At 36.8% G+C, this 20,931-nt stretch overlaps 2 protein-coding genes across 5 annotated transcripts; both read right to left on the bottom strand.

Annotated features, from left to right (window-relative positions):
- Positions 1–2,878: 2,878 nt before the first annotated feature.
- Positions 2,879–8,361, bottom strand: LOC115970654 (probable beta-1,3-galactosyltransferase 12). Of its 4 annotated transcripts, none has more exons than XR_004087128.1 (8): positions 7,766–8,361; positions 6,166–6,318; positions 5,993–6,075; positions 5,777–5,876; positions 5,540–5,653; positions 3,892–4,034; positions 3,732–3,795; positions 3,337–3,407 (listed from the first exon to the last, which is right to left on the bottom strand). XR_004087128.1 is itself a non-coding variant. In XM_031090258.1 (8 exons), the coding sequence occupies exons 1-7, from the start codon at positions 8,170–8,172 to the stop codon at positions 3,788–3,790; spliced, it is 1,008 nt and encodes a 335-aa protein (XP_030946118.1). In that variant the 5' UTR covers positions 8,173–8,361; the 3' UTR covers positions 3,337–3,407; positions 3,748–3,787. The 4 variants fall into 4 exon arrangements, 2 of the variants coding, with proteins under 2 accessions (XP_030946110.1, XP_030946118.1); XM_031090258.1 differs by having other exon boundaries at positions 3,748–3,795; XR_004087130.1 differs by lacking the exon at positions 3,732–3,795 and having other exon boundaries at positions 2,879–3,407; positions 3,892–4,041.
- A 5,004-nt stretch (positions 8,362–13,365) lies between these two features.
- On the bottom strand, positions 13,366–16,593 carry LOC115970645 (zinc transporter 4, chloroplastic-like). The gene is made up of 4 exons (XM_031090244.1): positions 16,269–16,593; positions 16,111–16,168; positions 15,200–15,915; positions 13,366–14,050 (listed from the first exon to the last, which is right to left on the bottom strand). Exons 1-4 carry the CDS (start codon positions 16,281–16,283, stop codon positions 13,595–13,597), a joined length of 1,245 nt encoding a protein of 414 aa, XP_030946104.1. The 5' UTR covers positions 16,284–16,593; the 3' UTR covers positions 13,366–13,594.
- Between the last annotated feature and the right edge of the window lie 4,338 nt (positions 16,594–20,931).

Genomic DNA, 20,931 nt, shown 5'->3' with positions numbered 1-20,931 from the left:
AGGCTTGGGTCCGAGGACCATGCAAGGCCTTGGTTCTGTCCAAAACTTATACGTTTGCTTGTAAGTAGTTGGTTTCCCCAGAGGCTTGAGTCCGAGGACCATACAAGGCCTTGGTTCTGTCCAAAACTTGTACTTTTGCTTCTAAGTAGTTGGTTTCCCCAGAGGCTTGGGTCCGAGGACCATGCAAGGCCTTGGTTCTGTCCAAAACTTATACGTTTGCTTGTAAGTAGTTGGTTTCCCCAGTCGCTTGAGTCTGAGGACCATACAAGGTCTTGGCTCTGTCCAAAACTTGTACTTTTGCTTCTAAGTAGTTGGTTTCCCCAGAGGCTTGGGTCCGAGAACCATGCAAGGCCTTGGTTCTGTCCAAAACTTATACGTTTGCTTGTAAGTAGTTGGTTTCCCCAGAGGCTTGAGTCCGAGGACCATACAAGGCCTTGGTTCTGTCCAAAACTTGTACTTTTGCTTCTAAGTAGTTGGTTTCCCCAGAGGCTTGGGTCCGAGGACCATGCAAGGCCTTGGTTCTGTCCAAAACTTGTACTTTTGCTTGTAAGTAGTTGGTTTCCCCAGAGGCTTGGGTCCGAGGACAATGCAAGGCCTTAATTCTGTCCAAAACTTATACTTTTGCTTCTAAGTAGTTGGTTTCCCCAGAGGCTTGGGTCCGAGGACCATGCAAGGCCTTAGTTCTGTCCAAAACTTGTACTTTTTGCTTCTCATCTATGGGGCCTTGGCTTTAAGGGAATGAAATCCTCGGCCGAGCCCCTTGAACCATCTGCGTGGCTGACGCTATAAGTGTAGCCCCTAGTCAAGAATCATAGCCCCTATCGAAGTTTTACGCTAGAGCACTGTAAGTGGCTGGTAGAAACGACACGGGTACTGTTTCAAACCATCATCTATGCCAAGACACAAACCCTCCCCACAAACGGCGCCAATTATAGGTACCCAATTTGTTACGATCCCAAGACAGTGTTGGGCTCGTACGAAAAGAGACCCTCACAATATCATTTGTAGAGAGTGGGCTTCAAAGGTATGACCTTGGGCATAGATGAGCTGTTTAGTAGTAGTTCCTACGAGAAATACTGCGTGGGCGGGCTTGGTTTCCCTAGCTAAACCCCTTTTTCTTTTTTTCTTCGGAGTTCTCCGCCCCAGAGCTTTATTCTCTTCTCCTTTTATACTGGTGTTCCATCTCCCTTTTTTGCGTCCACGTGTTGATTTTACTTTTGGGGTGCAGGCCTGTCCAGTCGACCCATACCTATAGTGGTTGGGAGTTGCTGAAAAGCGCATGGGCATGGGCATGGGCTTGTCAGACGCCGAATTCCGTATTACTGTGTTGGCTGCTTTTTTCCTGGCCCTGCCCCTACACTCAGTTTGCTCCTTTCTTGGGGCGTTTAGTGAAGTGTCGAGCAGGAGGTCGTCCTCAGCAATGGCTCTCCTCGGCTTGGGCCGCGGACCTTAAGATAAACTGGGCCTGGGCCAGGGCTACACTTTCTTTGGCCCCACAACTATTATAGGTTTTATATTATATAATATTTACTTTTTTTGATAATCTTATATAATATTTACTTTGCACGACACATAGATGATTGATTCACCCATTACTCAACAACACAACACTACACGTAAAGAAATTACAACCACAAGAATTACTTTTTCTTTTATTGAAAATCGGCCGACCCACAAATAAAACTCAACTTTGTTTAAATTACTAAAGTATAGCAAACCAGCAATACAATTGTACAACACGCAATTTAACAAAAGCAGTAAACAAAGTTCATAGTTTAGTATTAGTATAACTCTTAAGTGTTCACAGGTTAAACCGACAGACACACACACACATAAAGAGAGAGAGAGAGAGAGAGAGAGAGAGAGAGAGAGAGAGACTGCTGGTACTGCGATGAAGCCTAGAGTCGATGGACAACCACAAATTTGCGGCAAGGCAACTGGTGGCATGATGGCTTAAGTATTGAGATGGGAGATAGGACTACATGAAGAAGAAGAAGAAAAAGGAGAAAGTGCGTTTGTGAGTTTGATTGGGAGCGTTATGATGGTATAACAATACTTACTTTTGGGTAGCGAATGTCTCGGGCACTCTGCACATATTATTGGGTGTGCAAATTGTAATGGTGTCTAAAGCCTGTGGTGGTCAATTCTTGAAGAAGAGGTTTAGGGTTTTATCGGGAGGCTAGAGAGAAGAAGGCTTTCACTAATATATGCAGGGCGGAAAATAAGAAATATATACTGCCACACGCTTAATCAGACGTAACCATCAATTTCTCCATTTGAGTTTGATTGGAAGTGTGTATATAAATATATATATATATATATATATATATATATATATTCTCTTTAGATAAGAAAGAAGCATTTGTTTTATATTTGGTAACTACTCTCCCAAAAGTCAGAACCGTGTGTCTCTAAATTAAAGAGAATTTTAAAAAAAAAATGACATGGAAAATTGTAAAACTAGCAGAGGTTTCGGTTATATATATATATTTATATAAATGATAGTTGATCTAGGAAGCTTTGATTATGCTTGAATCAAGGTTAATTTGATATTCCCTAATTCAGGCAATAATAGGAGTTGTATGGAATCTACAGATACATTTGACATGCGTTTAAGATACAAATAAGGAAATAATAATAATAATGAAGTACAGGTACAAAAATAAAGGCTATATGTTGACATAAGTTAGGTATGATTCACAATGCGGCCGCTATGACAGAGAAGATTAAGAAACCGCCATCAGTGGAAGTGTTGGAGCTGCTGGCAGCTAGACGTGAATAAAAATCCTACACCCCACTCTTATCTCAAATTTTTTTTTTCCTATTTTATACATTGATTACTTTATAGGGAAATAAAAAGAGATGTCGTTGGCTACTATTGGCGGAGTATAAAACAAGAGTGTACAACATGTATAAGATGCTATCATAAAACTACAAACAACAGTTGTGATCCAAAGATACATTGTACTCAGTTATAGTACACACCTCTAATTAATTTTCGAATCCAGCACAAAAAAACATTGCAATACTGTTCATATATTTCTGTGGTACCGATGATGTCTAACCTATTCAATGGTACTATAAAATAATGAGTGGAATCATCTACGGAAGATGGCGCAAGAGAAATGCTCACTAAGAATACACCACTTGTACAACAAGACTTAATGGATGGATACAAAAGGTCAAAGGAGATGTCATGTCTTCTGGAAGGTACCTTTAAAAATCTATTTTCCCCTAGGAACCAAGAAATATCCCGACTGATATTCATGTATTTTCAGAATGTAGAGAGTATAATCTCATACCAGAGAGGCACTATCTATCATCAACATCAGGAGGCAAGGTTGGACTTCTGGAGCACATACCAATCTTGTGAAGCTCCTTCAGCCTCTTAGTTGGATTGCATAAACCTGAATATTTTCAATAGTTTTCATATATTAGATTATGCTATAGAAAAAATATCTTATGATTTCAGTGCTAGGTTCATTAAATTGAAAACAATCAAGAGGAAAATCATCAAGACATGGGGAGGGAAGAAAAAAATGAAAGTATCTATGCAGAACTGTAAAAAAACCACAAAAGTTAAAGCATTGCATTTCACAAGCTACCAATGTGCAAAAGTGAATGTCTGAGGTTTGAACCCTACATGGTTAGATGTAATAAGTTGATCTCATGTTATAAGGCATATGGTTAAATCAAAACTAGTTAAACTTAAATAATTGCATCAGCCTCACTTCTCTTAAGACAAACCTTCACTTTCATGCATCAACATTTAAGCAGCACATATCAATCAGCAAGCTGTAGACTAGGAAAATGAAATTAGGCATCCGCTATTGGTGTAGTACACTATTTATTAGAAACGAACCAAAAGGATAAGTTTGAAAAATGATGTACCTGAACATTTTGGGATGTCCCATACTGCAATAGATGTAGGTGTGCATCGAGGGTCACATATTGCCCGGTTATCTTCATGATGGACATTCATAGAAAGCATCCATGACCCAATTGTGACATCCTCATTGCTAAACATCCTCAAACTGAAGACTAGAAATTGCATCTAGTAAGCAGAATGATAACCATAGGAAGTCGAAATAATTTAAATATATCTCTATAGATGACATCACTCTAGCACAAGTTACACAAATAAAGAAATATTGCTTACAGACAGGAGAAAAAAAAATGGACATAGTAATGTTTGATTCCACAGTATGGATGAATACCATTAAGATTCATAGGAATTTATGCTCTTGTTCGATATGGATGCTACTGATTTTATAGTTCAAATTGTTTTTTAATAAGTAATTAACTAAATATGGAAAGAATGCAAAAGAAACAAGTTCCTAATGGAGATAGTAAGCAATATTACTTGCAATACCAAAAAATCTACAAAATTAAGAAAAGAAGCAAAGAAGGGAAAAAGGTACTCATAAGAGAGGGATAACGCTAATGAGAAAGGATGGCGTAAAGAGATGCATAGGATGCTTGTTTAAGGTGACAGAATGAGTTAGTATAATAACAATAAAGTTGAATAATATTGTCCTGACATATCACCCTCACTTTTTAATTTAGATGTCACAACATAAATGTTAGTACTCCTGTAAATCACAACAAATTGTAAATCTAGGAGATCTAGAGCATCGGAAATCACAGGAGTTCAAGCAGTGTTCAACTTCACACATTCTAAAAAATCTTGCTAGTACTATTCTTGCTGTCAGTTTTATAAAGGAACTTTGTGGGATTTGGTAAAACCAGATTGTAACATTAAACAGTAAGCATCAAATCAAGATTTATTAACTTGGCTTGTCTTGATGACCCCCTTAACCAAAACATAGATATGTTACATGCATATCTGCACTGGCGGAGGGAGGGACCAACACCCTGACAACCCCCTTCTGCGGGGTGGCTTTTATAAATTTCCCTCCTCCCTCTTATAATATATATATATATATATATATATAACCATATATCCCAAATCATTTATAACAGTTAACCCACACCTAGGGCATGCATACTTTTATTAAATATCGTATCTTGACCATGAAATTACAGGAATAATATTTCCATACAGATAAATGTATAGACTTAGGAAAATATTTTGGCTTTCAAAGCTGTACCCTAGTTCAAATTGGAAATTTTGAATTGTGGATATGATCATCAATGAACTATCTTTTACTCCTCTAATTGTTTGAATCAAGCAAACAATCAATTTTGATGGACCAACACATTATAGAACGGATGCATGATAAACAAGGCCAGTAATTACCAGATACAATGGGACCTACAAGTAATTAAAAAATCTATCCAGCAGAGAAAAGCGGTTTACTTGATTTTTAAAAATTATGCCCAACTCCATATGTAAAGAACAAATCTATTTATCAAATATAACACATATACACAGACATGTGTATATGTAGATTATAAAGGATAACTTTTATCTGATGGATGAAGACATCCTCTGGGAAGATAATGCAAAACAGCAATCACTGGCAAAAAGAAAATAACAAGTAACGTAAAGAAATTAATAGAGGCAAAGTTCACAGACCTGTTATTTCTAGCAGCTGCCAGTGAAGCTACCACCTCTGCAGAAAGAACATACATAGGACCATAAGCATGCAAAAAGTATTCATTTCCAATCAGATGTCCTGATTTCTCATACCTGAAATTTGTGTGATTATAAACCCACTGATAAATTGTAAGCATACAGATACATATTTCAGAAAAGTAAATAAGCAATCACAAAAAAATAAATTGTCAACTAATAATTTGGAAAACCACATACCATTTCATTTTAGGGTCAGTGATCACTGGTCCTTTCTTCATGCATCCGATGTAAGTCAGTGGATGTGTTCGCTCCTTAGCTAGAAGAATTGCTAGCCGATCTGACATATTATGGGAACAGCATTACATTGCATTCTATAAGAATGTTTGTATAGCATCAACAGCATTACATTGCAATTAGACCATTATTAAAGGATCTATACGCATTTTAATGTACCTGGACGTAAATAAATGACATCATCAACTTTGACATAATAATCAGCTTCAAAAAGCTCAAAGGCTGCTTTGAAGAATGCCAGGCTACAAGGCAGGGGAAAAGGAAATATTACATAAGCTTCCAGGAATATCCACTTATCAACATGACAATTAGTACATATACACAATCCTTACGATTTGTAGGGAAGGTTTAAATTGTTTTCCTCAACATCAATAACCATGAAATCTTTGTACTTCTCCATCTCTTTATGAAGCTCTGCCATCTTTTTTGCATTTTTTGATCTTCCAATTACAAACCTAAAAGCTATTCCAGTAGCTTGTTCCAACCTATAAAAAATGAAAATGAAGTGACTATGCAATTGCAGAAATTATTAAAGTTGTGATAAGTTAAACAAGAAAAAAGAATGGAAGAGGGGTTTATAGTGAGTTAAAATAGAAAAGAAAAGCATCACATGTTTTACAACAGTAATGAAGCATTTCCATTGACAACTTCAACAGCATATATCTTGGACAGGAAAACTAGTTCTGGCAAACATGGAGAAAGTTTAACCTAACACAAATGTGTTCTTTTAGAAAGGCACAATGGAGCATCATATTTAAACACCAACTCCACACTGACAAGAAAGAAGGATTAAGAACATAAAACAATAAGGCTACTTGAGTGACTTTACACATTTCCAGGATTTCTTTGGGAACTCTTGTTGTGGAAAATGAATGAAGAAAAGTGTAAGTGTGGTATGTTTATAAAAAATGTGCCTACCAGTACCAATGATGCTACCAACCCAACAACTAGAGAAGGTTCATGCAATGTCTGTAAAAATACTCTAGCTTTCATGAAAATAACACCAGGTTCATATAGAAGGAGAGAGGGAGAGAGAGAGATTCCGTGTGCATTTGAACAAAGTGTAAGTGATACGCATAAGGAAGAAAAGCATTAGCCATGAATTTCAACTAAAATCCACAAAATCCTCGTCCAGACCATACACAAACAAATAAATAAGCACATATAGAGTATTTTTCATAATGATCAAGCGAAAAATAAGTAATGCTCTCAGTCTGGTAGCAGGAATTCAGCAGATAAAACCCTTAAGTTGTTTAATCTTAACTCGTTTTCTTCTTTGTAGGAGTTACAAGAAACCAATAACATCCACTCCACTAAACCAAGTACATTTATTTAATCGTAACTGAAGACAAAGAAACTAACAATTTTTAAGCTAGTAATTGCTTCTCAATATTTCATGTTAGTAACATTCCACTTTCTTCTTGAGTAAGAATACAAAACTTTTCTTGGTCCTTTTCATAACAGTTGATGTGGCAAGTTTTGTTAAGGTTTTATTTCTTGGATCAAACAGTACACTGTACACAAAGTGCCAAATTTTAAATGACGACATTGAATACAGCTTTAGATATGTACATACTTAATACACCTTTAAATTTGTAATATTTATTTTTGAACCATGAAATCATTGAGATGGATCCATTTTAAACGGAGAGAATCCTTTTACTACTTTTACTAACACCAATCAAACCATGCCACCTTAACTTTTGTAAAATCTTCTCTCTCCAAACTTATTTGAGTGACACTGAACAATCCCATTACGATTTTAACTTACTTACTTGAAAAGCAGTTCAATTAAATTCAGATCAAGAAAGAACAAACAATCACATGCAAGCAAAACCCACCATTGATTTCCATTTGCAATGCCAACGCACAATCTGATCACAACCCATTTTCCAAAAAACAACAATTTAGCTGAACAAAAAGCTGAGATACCTCAAAAGCCCATCTGCGTCAGAAGGAAACCAAGTCTCCCTCAAAGCCAAGCGACGATCGGAGGATGCAAACCCGGTGTGAATACCAACGAACCCAAGTTGCTTAGGCCGCTCCACCAAGCCCCCACCATTGTCACCTTTCGAGTAGAAAGCCCGGAAAGTGTCTTCGGATCTGCCACATCGGAAAACGGGCACGGGTCTGGGTCGCCGGAGAGCAGAAACGGCAAGGATAGTGCCGACGAGGCCAAAGATAAAGCAGAGAAGTGAAAAGACGAGAATGGGGAAGGGGAGGTTGGTGGGGACAAGGGTAGAATTGGGTTTTTGAGGTTTGAGAGGTTTGGAGGTGTATGAGGTTGGGAGAGAAGGAGAAGAGGAACGGTGAGTGTGAGTGTTGGAGAAGAGTGGCATTTTCGTGAATTTTGGTTTGTTGGGATTCAGAGAGTTTCAGAGAGACAGAAAGACAAACTCACAATCACAAACCACAATTCCTTTTGAGTTTTGAGAGATATTGATGAGTGTTTAGAGTTTAAAACAGTTTCTTGTTCTGGAAGTGAGTACTAAACTAAGTTAAAGAAGGGGTTGTTGCTTCAGTTTTAGTGTCTTTTTCAGTTGATTTGGATTTTTTTCCTTGAAACTATTTTTAGACTCTTGTCTTTTCTTTTTTTGGGTTTTAAGTATTAAATTGGTAGATCACATGTCTATCTCACAATTATGTTGCATTTGGATCTAGAGTTTAAAGTCAATTTATTTTACTATTTAGTTTATTTTAATTACTATCTACAAATCTCACTATATTTTTTTATATTATTCATATTCATAAATTTCACCATACCATTTTAACTAAATTTTACCTCGATTTACTGTATTTTCCATAAAAAAATTATCAATTTCAGCCCATTAAACCGTGCCTAAACCAACCCTTAGTGCGTGGGAAGGGGCGAAGGGCTTGTTATTGTACAATTAAAGTTTATTATGATTGGTACATATGAAATGTTGTGTCAACCATACTTTACCATCTCGAATCTCAGAATGAGAAAGAAGATTTACATTCATCAATCAATGGGTAGCAAAAGTTATTATGTCCTCTCAAAAAAAAAAAACAAAGTTATTGTGTCCACTACTTATCAATCAACTTTACGTTAAAATTGTTGTCATGAATAATAGCTTCTTTTAGTAGGGCTAAATTTTAATATCAAATCAAGAACAAAATTTATGATGAATCAAATCAAACTTCAAATCGCTTACAATTTTCACATCAATGATATCAAATTAGAATTTATTAACGGTGTTTTTGTCTTTAGACATATATTAGCAATCTATTTTAGAAAATTTTTTATAGAAAAACAAAAAAATAACTCTTTGTTTTTGTATTTTTTTCAATTTTCCATAAAAACTTTTTTAAAATTAATGATTAATGTGTGCTGTAAGGGCATACATTAACTAGACCATATCAAATTAAACTCAAATTTCATGTTTTAAAAAGGAAATTAATAATAAATATTAATAATAAAACAAAAGTTAATGTTTTGTTCACATACCAACTTAAATCACCAAATTGACCATAATTTAACCAAACAAATTAAAACAAACATAATGGATTATAATAGGGCCAAAGTTTTAGTTGAGGTGAAAGATGGGTGATTCATACCAATACTTTGGTAAGGGAGAGGAGGGACATGCCAGAATTTGTGAAATTTTGGATTCAACCTAACGGCATACTATACTTTATGTCCTTAAGGTATGTTTGATTTGAGGTTGAATAAGTATGAAAATTTTTTGTTGAAACCCATATATTTTCTTTCCAGACTTACCAAAAACTCATCTTTCTGAATTACAGAGAAAATAGGCATGAAAACGCCTATCCAGCACAATGACAAAATTGCCCACAAATTTTTTGATGCTTCTCACCTACCTCCAGTCATTTCACCGCACGTCTAATGCCTCTCCTTGCTTTGTTTGTATCTTCTCTACAGTAATGTCTCTGATCCCTATCTCTTTTTCTTTTTTCTTTTTTCTTTTTTTTTCCCCATTATTGTCATCACTCTCTTTCTACAGCACAAATGAGGTTTTTTGTTGTCCAGTATTTTCGTTGTAGCTTTCATAAGATCTCTATCTTATGTCTTCTTAATCTAAAAGAGATCTCTACGTTTTTTGTTGCCTAGCTTTTTTTATTTTTAGCTTCCACCCAGCCATATGGTGTGTGTATATATATATTATAGATTATATTATCTATAATAATAATAATTATAAATTATATAAATTTACATGTATGGTGTGTTAATTTTTATATTATTTAATTAGTATAAATAAATTATTTCTTATATATTATGTAATAAGAGTTTAAGAGTAAATTTATACAACTACATTTTTTATCCTCCTATTTTTCTTCTCAACCAAACAAAAGGATTTTTCATCCTTCACTTTTCTACACCTCTATCCAAATACATACAAAAAAAAACTAAATTTTTTTCTATCATTTTACATTTTCATTCTCTCACCAATTTTCTATCCACTCACTTTTTCACTTCTCCAATCAAACAAATCTAAGACTCTTGATTTACATGATGCTCAAATATATTTTATGTCCTTGAAAGACACTTTTGATTTACATTATGCTCCATTGTAGGGTGCTAGTTTCTTTAATGCAATACCGTATAATCCAAAGATAAAAGAAATCATTTTTTATTTAAGTTGTAACATCCCAGATAGATCATATATTAGATTAGATTGAATGACTTTCAGAGTCTCACATCCAATATATATTAAGTTGATCAAGGTTATATAAACAATTACAGATAACCTGAATGTAATTTGATTTGACATTCCAGAATACATCACAGATTTGGTAATCCTTTTCTCGAATCCTATTACTACAAGCTTTAGGAAAAACCCACACAGACCAAGACCATTCAAGATGGCATAAGTCTTTTTTTTTGGTTGGAAACGAGCTTCATTAAAAACTAAACAAAACCATCAGTTACAGAGCATGCTCTGTTTACATATAACCCAGCAGAGTCCTCATCTACAATGTTTCTAATGTCCACATGCCAATCAAAGGAAATAAAATCATGCTTCTGGTCAGTGCTCATTCTTGCTAGCATATCCGCACACCGGTTGGCTTGGCGATAGCAATGCCTAACTTGAATTTTGACGAAATCGACGCATCAGCTATATGCAGTCATCCAAAATGGGTGAGATAACATTATTGTGATAGTTTGGGTTGAGAGAGCAATCCACAACAGCTTTAGCATCAAGTTCCACTACAAGAAAATGAGCATTTAAGTCACTGCATAAAATAAGCCCCTCCCTAAGCCCCCATAATTCAGCTACAAAACTGGTGGATATTCCTATCCGCTTTGAAAATCCAGCAAGCCATTTGCCATTTTCATCCCTTACCACTCCACCACAACCCACCAGACCTGGATTTCCCTTTGCAGCCCCATTCGTGTTGAGTTTAACCCATCCTTCCGGCGGTCTCTCCCATCTAACCCTCTTTATGATAGTGCGTGTCAGGCCTCTAGGGGATGAAGCGCAGAACACAAACTCCACCGCTTGATTCACTATCTCCATGGCCAGCTTCGGGTTTGGATTCTTCCTATCAAAGACACAACCATTCCTTCCCTTCCATATGTTCCAAACAGCAAAGGAGAAAATCGTTTTCCATGGAATGTGTACACCAGCATGATTGTCCCTTGACTTCGCATTATTGTTCAACCACTCCTGCAAATTTGGCAACCAAAAATCATGGTTTGAAAACTGCACTCCCAGCTGCCTCCATACATTCTTAGCCCAAGCATAATCCCTTAAAGCATGTAAAATTGTTTCAGCTTCTTGATGACAAATGGGGCAACAACCATCATTAATAACTCCCCTTCGCATAAGGCAAGTCTTCACCCCGATGCTCTCATGAGCACACTGCCATAAGAAGGTTTTGATTCGTGGCAATGTCATCAACTTCCAAATCCAGCTAGCATCGAACCCCACATTCATATCAACCCCCATGGCAAGTTTATACGCACTCTTTAAGTCAAAGTCCCCTCTAGGATTGTGCATCCATGCTATCTTATCACTACCCCTTCCTATTAATGGAATCGGGGTTGCTTGGAGCATTAATTTAATTTCCGGTGGAAAAACAAATGGCATATGGCTCCAATCCCACCCTGTGTCAATAATTACATCCTTCACTTCCCAACTAGGAGCTTCTCTAGGAAGGGGGCCTTGAATGAGTTGCCGGAGCGGACCCAACTTTGTCCAATTACCATACCAAAAATTCAGTTTACTATCCCTTCCCACCATCCACATACTTCCTTTGCTGAAGACCTCCCTACCTTTTTTAATGGCTGCCCAAACACGAGAGCAAGAAAGCCTATCAACATTAGGAGCATTTACCCTTCTGCTATTGCCATACTTGGCTCTTAAAACTTTAGCCCAAGGGGCTTCTTTTTCAGTGTTTAATCGCCAATTCAGTTTTGCAAGAAGAGCAATATTCCTTTCCTTTGCCGTTTGAAGCCCAAGACCACCTTCATCCTTAGTTCTCGTCACCTTTTGCCATCCAATCCAATGGATCTTATTGACTGTCTCCGAGGAACCCCAAAGGAAATTCCGATTAACCCAATATAAACCATCAAGAATTTTCCCCAGTAAATGAGCACATTGCATCACATAGGATGGAATAGTTGCTAAGGAAGCTTGAATGAGCACAGCTCGGCCAGCCAAAGACAAGCTTTCCAACCCGCAAGCTTTTGCTTAACCCTTTCCAAAATGAAATTATAGTCTTGGGAGGAAGTGCCTAAGTGTTTAATAGGGATCCCTAGATATTTACCAAGATTCGGAGTGGATGCAAATCCAAGGATGTCACATAGCGATTCTCTAGTATCCCTATCAACATTTGGTGAGAAGTAGACCCTTGATTTCGCTTCACTGACTGTTTGGCCCGATAAGCAGCAAAACTCATCAAGCGCATCCCTAATGGCTAAACAGTTGGTATAATCCGCTTTGGCAAAGAGAACAAGGTCATCTACAAAGAATAGATGGGAGAATGCTGGTCCACTTTGAGAGGCCCTAACTGGTTGCCAAACCTTCCTCATACATTTCTCCTCAATGAGCTGCCCAAGGTAGTCCATACACATAATAAACAAGTATGAAGATAGCATCTCCTTGCCTTATTCCCCTTGAGGGGTATATCGGCTCTAAGGAATCTCCGTTAACCATAATAGACGTTGAGACCGTCGAAACACAACTCATTATAATTTCAATAAGATCCCCTAGGAGATTATTTCTAATAAGCATGTCCTTGATAAAACTCCATTCAAGCTTGTTGTAAGCTTTCTCCAAATCAATCTTCAAAGCCATATACCCCACTCTTCCTTTTTTCTTGCTAATGGAGTGAATGACTTCTTGGGCTATAATTACATTGTCCATCCCCTTCCTCCCTGGAACAAAGGCTGCCCGGTGTGGAGATATGAGCTTATCCAAATACGGTCTCAATCTATTACCTATGATCTTTGTGATAATCTTATAGACTGTGCTCATACAAAATGCTGAATATAACCATGTGCAACCGGAAAATGAGTTGGAATAATTTAGCACTCAAAATAACCATTAAAGTTAAAAACAATATTTATCACGTGGGGGGAATATATTGGTCAGCAATACAGAACGGAGAAAAGAGTATTCTTTTTTTTCTTTTCTTTTTTTAATCAAAAGCTATGAATACAAACCTTTTTTCTTCCTACCCTCTCCTTGCTAAGAGAAACCAAAAAGAAAGAATTTTGATGCATTGCCACAATTACACACAAAAAGCGAGAAATCTAAACAAATATATTAATAATCAGGCCCAAATTGCTAATGAAGACATCAATCCAGCCCCAAGGAAGAGTGTAAAATAAGATACTAGTTGCAGTCTAAAGTTGCAGCTCATCCTCTTACTCAAGAAATCAGCAGCAATTAAGTCCACCAAAGCCATGTAAACCAAAATGCCAGCTGACATTGAATCCAAGATGCCTTCAGTAACCAGAGCGCCAACACTGTACGGATTGTAGAATGAAGCAATGCCAATCCCAACAGCAATCCCTGCTGGGGTTGTCAAGGCAAAAAAGCATGCCATCACTGTTGCTGATAGATTTTTAAACTGGGCTTGGGAGATGCAACCTCCAAGTGCAAATCCTTCAAAGAATTGATGGAAGGATAATGCTGCAATTAAGGGTCTTATAGTACATGGACTTTGTGAAACCCCTAGTGATAGTCCAATGATAACTGAATGTGATACAATCCCAAGTTCCAAAACCTGCATAGGATAGGTTTGGAAATATTATATACACAATTTAATTGGTCAAGTAATTAGTAGCTACTAGAAACTCAATCTGCACAATGATTGTTAAAAGTTCTCAGAGCCATCTTATATACAGAATGTAAGACTAATCCTTCCAATGAAAAAGCATATGCAGATTACAATTTACAACACATGGTACATTGAGAGGCATTGGCAAAGTTCTCCTTTGAAACTAACAAAGCCTGAAAGCTAAACCAACAACTACAGTGCAGGTGTGGGCAGTAATTAAATTACTTACGACCGTGTAAAAGTACTATACGCTATTGCTGAATTGGCTTATAATATGAAGGGTCGAGAAAGGAGGAAAAGTTTGTTGACATTCATTTGTTTTGGTCCAATTAGAAGCATTTCAAACTTACACGTCAAATTTGTTTGATCACCAACCTGACCAAATCGGACAATGAAATGAACTGACAAACTACATTCCAAAACAAAGTTATCAAAAAAAAAAAGACAACAATGATGTTTTAGCAAAGAGAAAAAGAAAGAATGAGCTATACACAATGTCAACAAGAGGATAGGAATTGAATTCATCAAGCTCACTTAACTTTATTATGACTTGGCAAAATAATGAGACCCTAATCACCCTACACAACCAATAGGATTAGGACCATAACACCACCACCATTCTCCAAATTCACTCTCTCAAAATAAGGTACTTATTGAAAGCATAAGTCAAATAATAGCAAAAAAAAATTAAAAAATATATACAATAAACATATTATATTTATTATGTGAAAGTGATATTACAATATTCGTGTAACCTTAAAAAAATATCATGAAAGTTTATCATAACATGTTATGCAATATGAAAAGTTTCATGAAAGTTTGTGTGTTTATTATCAAAAGTGAACCAAATGTTTTTTGCTGAAAAAAAAGTGAACCAAATGTTTGTGGACCTGTGGTCCTACCAATAACGTGGAAAAACTAGGTCCAACATTTACTTTTGAAAGTGGTAGGGTACTATTTATAGGCCCACCTCAACCAGCCACACTTTTACTAGCACTTTTAACCCACCCTCAACAATCAAAGCACTAATTAAAATCACTAATGAACATCCAAACAAAAACACAGAGTAAAACAAAAAACCAAACCCAAATATACCTGTGAAACGACGACGTGTCTAACACCCCCATCCTCCTCATCATCATCAATCCCATGAGAATGCCCATGCCCATTCCCATGTCCATGTCCATGTCCATGATCACTCACGTATCCATCACATGCATCCTGTCCATGTGGATGAGAATGTCTATGGTGCGCCGCATGTGCATGCATCCCCACAATATGGATTCCACCACCTTCTTCTTCTCCAAACACTTTCCCACCATTCCCATCCAAAGCCGTCACAATCCCACTCTCCAAACCCGGGTCCTCCGACCCGACCCTGATCTTTTCCTCAATTACTCTCTGTTTCCTTTCATAATACTGGGTCCCAACAAAGTCAACGAATAGGGTCACCAGCGAAGCCACCATGGCAAAAAACCCAGAAAATGGAAACTTGGACCACGGGTACTCGGGCAAACACGGGTCGGATAGCGCCTCCGACCCGCCCGACAACATGTGGACAAACCCGGTTGCGAGAATTACACCGGCAGCGAAAGCTTTCGCCGCAACAAACACATTTCCGTCGGTACGAAGGAATCGGCGGTTCCTTCCCACGAGTGGAATCGCGATTCCAACCACTCCAGCAATCAAAATCGAAGCTATGGCCACGAGTTTGAGAATCAAAGCCGTTGACTCGTCTCGGCAATTCTCTAACTCGCCATCTTTACAGCTCGCGCTCGACATAGATTCCGAAACTGTGCTAAAGATCGAGTCTTTATTGGTGTTCGATGCCAAAAAAAGCAAAAAAAACAAGAATGCCCAGATGTTAGAAACAGAGTTAAAGAATCAAATATGGGTTAAAAATTGAGTTTTTGAATTGGGTTTTTTGTATGATCGAATACCCAATAGCCAAAAGGGAAAGAATTTCGTGAAATTGAGTTCAATTTGGTGATGGGAATTGAATTTACCTGGCAAAGTCTGGAGTTTTGTTCTGAACCATTCGAGACAGAGCAGAGACCAGAGATCCTGGATAGAACAAAAACAAAAACGTCATCATTAATAATAAATAAAAAGAAACAAAATTGACTAAGAGAGAGACAGAGAGATAGAGTCTCGAAGAATGAACCTCAATGAATGACATGGGAAGAGAGATGACTAGAATCTCGGATTTATGCTTTTTTTTCAAAAAGAGACTTTGGAGTGATCGGTGGGGATCGAAAACTAGTAGTGTGTTTATTTATTCTAATGCCTTTGTGGCGTATGGAGTGCGCTTGGTTCCAATTTGATTCTGCGTACAGTTTCGTGTCGAAATTCGATGAGCTAATGTGGGAGAGAGAGAGACAGAGAGTGTCGACATATTTTGAGGTTTTTGACGAGAGGTTAGGGGCAACGGAGGAAGAAGAAGCCTTTTGTTGGGACTTTTTGCATGAGAATGAGCGCGATAGTGTCGACATTTGTGTGTGCCTAACACTCTCTCTCTCCTAATAAGTTCTCAACAATCTTCTTGCTTGATTTGTTTACTTTTATATATTAGCTTCTTCTTTTTATTTTCATCTTGAAAATTACTTATTATTTCTAGTAATTTTTCTTAATATAGGACCAAAAAATTTAAAAATAAATTTATTTTAAAATACTGAAAGTTAAATTATTTGAAATAAAATTACAATAAAAAAAATTATGTGAAATTCACAAATAATACTAAAATAAGAAATACCCTGTGTAGCAATATCATCTTAATTGATCAATATAAGACCCATCCTCGGAATTAACCGAGGAAGTATTTTCTTGGAATCCCTGGTTCATTTCCTTCTACTTCTCACTTAAGCTATATTAGCTTTAGACTTGGAACAATTTCAATGTTGCACTTGGTTTAGAATCCCGCTCTATTAAAAATTCATTGTTTGGGTTTGGTCTTGAAGATCCAAACAACACTATTCTAAGTGGGTTTGGGCCTTTACATTTCTAGCTCTTACAATAATAATAATATTAATATAGTTATATAGTTACGGAAACTTGTAAATTTTTAGGTAAAAGGCAATACACTGAATGATTATTTTTTTTCTTTAGAGGTTAACAAAGTGAGTATTTGATTTCAATATAAGTGTCTTTTGTAGAGCAGTGTATAAGTAAACCCAAAAAAAAAATGTGTGTGCAAGCCTACAAGGATGTCCTCATTCCTTCTCTAAAATAAATAAATAAACAAATAAAAATATCCTACTTTCATAACTTTTTTTTAAACGACTTTTATGAGACTGTAATTCAAATATCATCATTTATTTTCTCATTATCTACCTGTAAGGACTAAAAAATCTGGTGGCCCAGGCCCACTTAGAACAATGGGTTTATACAGTTCAACTATGGCCTAAATCAATAGATTTGTAAGAGAGGGAATCAAACAACAAGAGAGAGCCTAGCCCAATGATGGAAATAAGGAAAAAAGGTGTTGTATTATAGAATATGTGAGCAAATGTCTAGGTACAAGACTACCCAAGGAAGCCAATGATACACAGAAATATACACTACTCACTCTCTTCTCTCAGTGTTCTTCTTGTTACTCTTTCTTTTGATATTTGTGTCTGATCACTACAACAAAATGTATTTTTAGTGACGAAAATTAGTGAGGAAATATTTTTCGTCACTAAAAATATAGCTTTAGTGACGAAATATGAATTTCGTCACTAATAATGAAAAATATTATAACATTTAGTGATGAAAAATAAATTTCGTCACTATTGTGATCTGAAAAATGGGCGCCAATAGAGGGAAATTTTGGCGCGAATTTAATTAATCTATAGTGACGAAATATTTCGTCACTAAAAGTTGAAATTTTTAGTGACGAAATATTTCGTCACTGTAGGTATTACTATGGATAGTATTAGTGATGAAAATCCTTTCGTCACTATAAGGAAGAATTAGTGACGAAAAATATTCGTCACTAAAAATAATAATAGTTGTGCACTTATATGTTTTTAGTGGCGAAATCATAATTCGTCACAAAAAGTATAATTTAGTGACGAAATATGAATTTCGTCTCTAAAAATCTTAACAAAGCCCAGTCTTTAGTGACGAAACTAGAATTCGTCACTAAAGACTTCAAAGCCCAATTTCAATACCCAGCACATGCACCAAAAGTTTTTAGAGTTTTTTTTTTTTTTCAACAGAGCCACAAACTCTCTTCAAAGCATATTTCGGTAAGAAAAAAACTCTAAAGTTTTTAGAGTTTAAACAAATAAAATAACTAAATCACACAGCATTACTTAAAAAAAAAAAAAAAAAAAAAAAAAAAAAAAAAATCTCTTATAAAGTTCACAGCATTGTGACACTTTTTAGTGCTACAAACTAAAAACCATAAGAACACACCTGCCATATTTTGGTCAAAAAAAAAAAAAAAAAAACAAAGAGCCAAACACCGACGCGATTAAGACCCACCGTCGCGATTAAGCTTAGCCGTCGCCAATGAAGCTTAGCCGTCGCCGATGAAGCTCCGTTAAGAGCCAACCGTCGCCGATTAAGCTCAACGGCGACCCTTCGCATTCCTTCGAACCGGCGACAATTCGACTTCCCGACGACGCTTCGCATTCCTTTGAACCGGCGACCCTTCGCCTTCCTTCGAATCGGCGACCATTCGACTTCCCGGCGACGCTTCGCATTCCTTTGAACCGGTGACCCTTCGCCTTCCTTCGAATCGGCGACCATTCGACTTCCCGGCGACGCTTCGCATTCCTTCGAATCGGCGACCATTCGACTTACCGGCGACGCTTCGCATTCCTTTGAATCGGCGACCGTTCGCCGTCCCGGCGACCCTTCGCATTCCTTTGAACCGGCGACCCTTCGCCTTCCTTCGAATCGGAGACCGTTCGCCTTCCCGGAGACCGTTCGCCTTCACAGCACTCTCTCCTTTCCCGACGATTCGAATGTAAGTTTCATTTTCCATTTTCGTTTCCGATTTCATTTTCCATATTTCAGTCATTTTCAATCCAAACTCAGACTCATCCATTTCTGTCCCTCTGTGTTTTCTTTTTTTTTTTTAATCGAACCAAATAACACTACGATTTTTCACATTCAATCTTTCTTTTTAATGCATAAAGTTCGTTTTTTTTTTTTTTTTTTGAAGTTGTTCAATGGGCACTAGTTTAATATCATTTTTGAACATTTTACCTCCCAAAGAAACAATTTTGAACATTTTAATTCAAATAGGGTAGTTCTGTAGAGGTTTTTTACTTCTGAAATTCCTGAACTTTTCTGGGTTTTGAAATCTGTTGGGTTTTCTTAGAACTTGGTCTTGTTTGGTACTGAGGTAATTACAGTTATACTTCTTGATAGCTTTGGTATTTTCTTTAGTTTTTTTATTTGATGGGTTTTTGAAATTGGAATTGAGTTTTGTTTCAGTAGCAAAGTTTGAATTTTAGGATAAAAAGATATTCATAAAATTTGGTTTTTGACTTTAGGAGTAAGTTTGATTGTCTTTGTTTTGATTAAATATGGCAAGCTTCTGGGGATTTCTTTGTGAAATTTCGGTGTTGGAAGGGTTTTCTATTCAGCTGCCAAATGGTCCACTTTTGAAGTTTCTGTATTTGAATTATAGGGTTTCAGTGGCATTTTCTTAGATATTAGCATTTTGGGGTGTGAGTTGTTTTATTAGATCTGAGGGATGGAGGCAATGAAAGATTAGGAAAGTTACATTGGGAATTGGGTTTTGCTTCAAGTCACAAGACCAAAGTTTTATCACATATAATTCAACTCTTATGGTGAACTTTGTGCTTCTTTTCATTCATTAGTCTTAGTGTTCTTTGTGTTTGGAGAGTTTCAATTTTAGCTTAGAAGTCCAGAGGAGTGTTCAAATTATAGTAGGAGAGGGAAAAAATTTGCAATTTTGGCTATGTTTCAAGATGTGGCATTCGGCAGCAATATGGGATTATAGGGCAGCAACTGAAATCACAAAGGACTGGAATGAGATTAATCAGTTCTTGCTTCGGAACCCACAAGGCGCTTCAGCACGGGTGAGAACTCTCCGTTCATCCTCGTGTTGGTTCAATTGAAGCAAAAAATTCAATGTACTCTTAATAAACCAATACTTAATAGGAAAATGCATGCTGTGTAGCATATATAGTTTCTGTTTGATTGTGGGTAATTAATGGCTTAGAGATTTGATGATTTCTCTTTTGGTGATATAGGTTAGCTTACATGGAGGACAGGTAACTTTTTGGAGGAATGAGCATGGAGAAGAACTCCTATTCACTAGTAGTAAGGTGTGGATGTCTAATTCAATCGTTTTATGGTTTTCCTATGTTAATTTTTTGCTCTGTCTTGTCTGACCCTTGGATCTAAAAAGGAAGTCATGTTAGGCATTAGTCAAAGTAGTCTGGCGAAGAGAAGATTAGAAGAGGATTCCTAGAATCCTAGCCTTTCAATTGAATTGATAGTTCCACCACCCTTCGTCCCTTCCATTTAAAATTGTATAATGTGCTAATTTGGTACTGAGTTGTAACATTTTTGAGTTGTTGAAGATTACTTTGATTGCACACAATAAATGAGGCTACTTATTTGGGTAATTTATGCAACCAATTGAGCAGTATGTAGACGAGGAAGTTTCATGCATCATAGCCTTTATTTGATGGAACTTCTAGTTGAAAAAGATGTTTCTCATAGAAAGGGGATCGATCCCCTTTCTATGAGAAACATCTTTTTCTTATATACTCCCTCCACTTTACTTCCTAACCCCTCATTTTTACCTAACAAATTTCTCCTAGCGACACTTGTCCCTTTAAACATCTGAGAAAGGTGGTAGA

This window comes from Quercus lobata, chromosome 2, assembly GCF_001633185.2.
Source record: "Quercus lobata isolate SW786 chromosome 2, ValleyOak3.0 Primary Assembly, whole genome shotgun sequence".
NCBI classification, from domain to species: Eukaryota; Viridiplantae; Streptophyta; class Magnoliopsida; order Fagales; family Fagaceae; genus Quercus; species Quercus lobata.
This window is presented reverse-complemented; position numbering and strand designations above follow the sequence as displayed.

Coding starts and splice junctions, on each gene's coding strand:
- LOC115970654 (XM_031090250.1), bottom strand. CDS start 8,172: ATGCCACTCTTCTCCAACACTCACACTCACCGTTCCTCTTCTCCTTCT. Junction 6,319..7,765: donor GACGCAGATGGGCTTTTGAG/GTATCTCAGCTT, acceptor CATTTTTTATAG/GTTGGAACAAGCTACTGGAA. Junction 3,408..3,891: donor GGACATCCCAAAATGTTCAG/GTACATCATTTT, acceptor GAAAATATTCAG/GTTTATGCAATCCAACTAAG.
- LOC115970645 (XM_031090244.1), bottom strand. Junction 15,916..16,110: donor AAAACTCCAGACTTTGCCAG/GTAAATTCAATT, acceptor ACACCAATAAAG/ACTCGATCTTTAGCACAGTT. Junction 14,051..15,199: donor GACACGTCGTCGTTTCACAG/GTATATTTGGGT, acceptor TATCCTATGCAG/GTTTTGGAACTTGGGATTGT.